At 46.9% G+C, this 3092-nt stretch overlaps 1 protein-coding gene across 1 annotated transcript; it reads right to left on the bottom strand.

Annotated features, from left to right (window-relative positions):
• Positions 1-2286: 2286 nt before the first annotated feature.
• On the bottom strand, positions 2287-2616 carry LOC120689352. Its single transcript, XM_039971638.1, has one exon. It carries the CDS (start codon positions 2614-2616, stop codon positions 2287-2289), a length of 330 nt encoding a protein of 109 aa, XP_039827572.1.
• Positions 2617-3092: the final 476 nt, after the last annotated feature.

Genomic DNA, 3092 nt, shown 5'->3' with positions numbered 1-3092 from the left:
TATAGAGTAGATAACTAACATTTCTAACTACACAAGGCATCATGATCAACAGCACAAAAGAAGCTCACTAACTTCATGAACAAGTTCTAGGTGATTCCTATAGCTTGCAATTCATGGTTTGCTAATAAATACCTAACTCAGCACACATTCAGTTGTAAATTCATCAAAAATTACATCAAACAGAAGGTAAATACAGTAATCTATCCTGCAAATTTCATACCAAATCATACAGCCATTTATTCAGAACAATTCATTTATTCAGACAACTCCTAGAAAAAGTTTGAATTCTTCAGAACAAACTAAAATACTTATGAAGCTCAAAAATTTTCAGAACATACTTCGTGTGCTTATGAACACCACATAAATTTTTCATAATTTATCTTGGCATAAAATTGAAGTAATAAATTAGACAAAAATAAACTACATATGATAAAACTAATTAGTAAAGGTAGTTCCATACTGATTCTGGATCCTAAATTTTACAGACATGGATATATTACCAAAGTAGAGTTACAAAAAAATTATCAGAATTTTGTAAGCAGGGTAACAATTTATCATGATTAAAGCTCACTTAACAAGCATTAAATCAAAGAAATAGCTAAACAGAAGGAATGACCACGAAATTTTTATAGAAACACTAGAGTCACATGAAAATTTCATCATAAAAATTTTATAGCAAGACATTGTTTCAATCATCAGTTAAGAAAAAGATAAAAACAACTAGCATTCAAGCACTAGTAACACAAATCTATTTTTACGGCAAAAACTCTCAACTAACACCCAACATATTATGATTCTAATGCATAGAGCTACTCTCAAGGATTCCAAAACATCAAGGTTAGCATTTTTCTGATTTTTCTACAAATTTCTATAGAATTTCAAAGTTTACAGCCAAAATAACAAAGAGGTCCCTGCTGACACTATTCACATGAGTCTCGGGCTATGCAGATAACCCCCTAGGGTTCTTTGAATTCTAGCAGAGAGGTCCCTGGCCGTGGTCAGAGAAGGGGCGGGTGGTTTGACCGCCGATCCCGGCGACGGCGAGCACCGGCGGCAAGGGATAGATAGGGGAAACGCTAAAGGACGTCGATGCGCACCTTCTGGTGCTCGGAATCGAAGCCGGGGTGGTCGAGAAAGTGGGTGTCGACGTGAAGGGCGGCGGTTCGGTGTAGGTCATCGGCGGCGAGGTTGCTCCTACGGGTTCTGGGCGAGGAGGAGGTGGAGCTGATGGAGGGGTCAGGGCGGGCGGAGGGGCTGCGGAGAGGCGGGTCGACGGTGAGCCTGTGCTCGCCGGCGTGCGGTGGACGGTGGCGGCGTTCTGGGGTCTGCGGTTGAGGAAGTGGCGAAAGAGCTAGGGGAACGGGTTGCGGGGCTTCTTGTAGTGCTGGTGCGCGCGAGAGATAGGAAAGCCGGGCTCTAGCTTGAGCTGTCCACGGCGACGAGGATGTGGCGGCCGGCGGTGGCCTTTTGGGCGCGTGGCGGAGCGAGGAGGCTCCAGCGCAAGGGTAGAGGGCGGTGGAGAGGTCAAGTGCGACGCGTGGAGAAGCTCAGCAAGCAGGAGGTGGCTTCCTGGCCGTTCCACAGCGGCGGGCAGCGCTGCAACGCCGGCGACAGAGCAAAATAGAGAGGCAGGCAGGAGGAATGAGAAAGTGGACTAGTTTGTGAAATCAGAAAATTCTAGGGACCCCACTGTAAAACAACAATAACTTTTAAACTAGGGCTCAAATGAAAAAGTGGACAACATGAAAGTTGTTCAATTTTCCAAGATCTACAACTTTGATGTTGTGCAAAAATTGATTTGACCAAAGGTTAGAGAGTTATTTTGAAAACATAGGAAGGATAATGAATTTAATGGACTTTTGTCTTTTCCAAGGCAATTTCACATCAAATCTAGGCTGAAATGTAAATTTTGCTGCCATGTAATGATTACATTGAATTTTTCAAATAAACCCTCCACAAAATCAATATTCACCCATCCTATTCAAATTAAGTTATAGAAAGGACCTTACATTAAATCATAATTACACATTTGATCTTATAATTTTGCAAGAAGATCCTTGAACAAGTAAAATGAGCACACGATGCATACAATAAATGCAATTCTATTGTGCAGACACCTAGGGTGTCACAGATGCAGCGTTGCAAGACGCCCGAGGGACTGCGCTTGTACAGCTCGTCATCGATTAGGACGAAGGACTTGGCCCGCCTAGCGTTGCGCCGTGCCTTAGCGCGATCCGAGGGTAGGACCCCTCGAATTATCCAGTCAAGGTACTGGGTGCGCCAATCTCATGGGGGTTGGGATTCGTCGATCTCCATCGCTTCGGCCTCATCCATGGAGGAGGTCTCGAAGTCAGTGCCCGTGGGCTCGGCCTCATCCGCTGAGGGGTTCCCGTCGGGGGGCTCGGCGTTCGAGGGGCCCGGTTCCACCGGATCCTTGAAATCGACGGAGGGCTTGGCGATGTCGCGAGCAAAGATGTTTGGGGGGACAGTAGTCCGCCCTGACACGATCCTGGCTAACTCGTCGGCATCCTCGTTGTACTTGCACGGGACGTGGTTGAGTTCTATGCCGTCAAACTTGTCTTCGAGGCGGCGTACTGCGTTGCAGTATGCCCTCATCTTCGGGTGATGACAGGTAGACTCCTTCATTACTTGGTCGATGACGAGCTGAGAGTCACCGCGTACGTCAAGGCGCTTGACGCCGAGCTCGATGGCAATGCGGAGGCCACTGAGGAGGGCCTCATACTCTGCCATGTTGTTGGATGCAGGGAAGTGTAGGCGAATTACATAGCGCATGTGCTCTCCGAGGGGTGAGATGAAGAGGAGGCCGGCGCCGGCGCCGGTTTTCATCACCGACCCGTCGAAGTACATAGTCCAGCATTCAGCTTGGATTTGTGGTGGGGGCAGCTGAGTGTCTGTCCACTCAGCGACGAAGTCGGCCAAGATTTAGGACTTGATCGCCTTGTGAGGCGCGTAGGTGAGAGTTTCTCCATTCAGCTCCACGGACCACTTGGCAATTCTACCCTTGGCTTCTCTATTGCGGACTATCTTGTGACAGAACTGCCAAATTAAAACTCTAATTAAGCGTAATGGCC

The sequence above is a fragment of the Panicum virgatum genome, chromosome 9N, assembly GCF_016808335.1.
Source record: "Panicum virgatum strain AP13 chromosome 9N, P.virgatum_v5, whole genome shotgun sequence".
In the NCBI taxonomy this organism is placed as follows: Eukaryota; Viridiplantae; Streptophyta; class Magnoliopsida; order Poales; family Poaceae; genus Panicum; species Panicum virgatum.
This window is presented reverse-complemented; position numbering and strand designations above follow the sequence as displayed.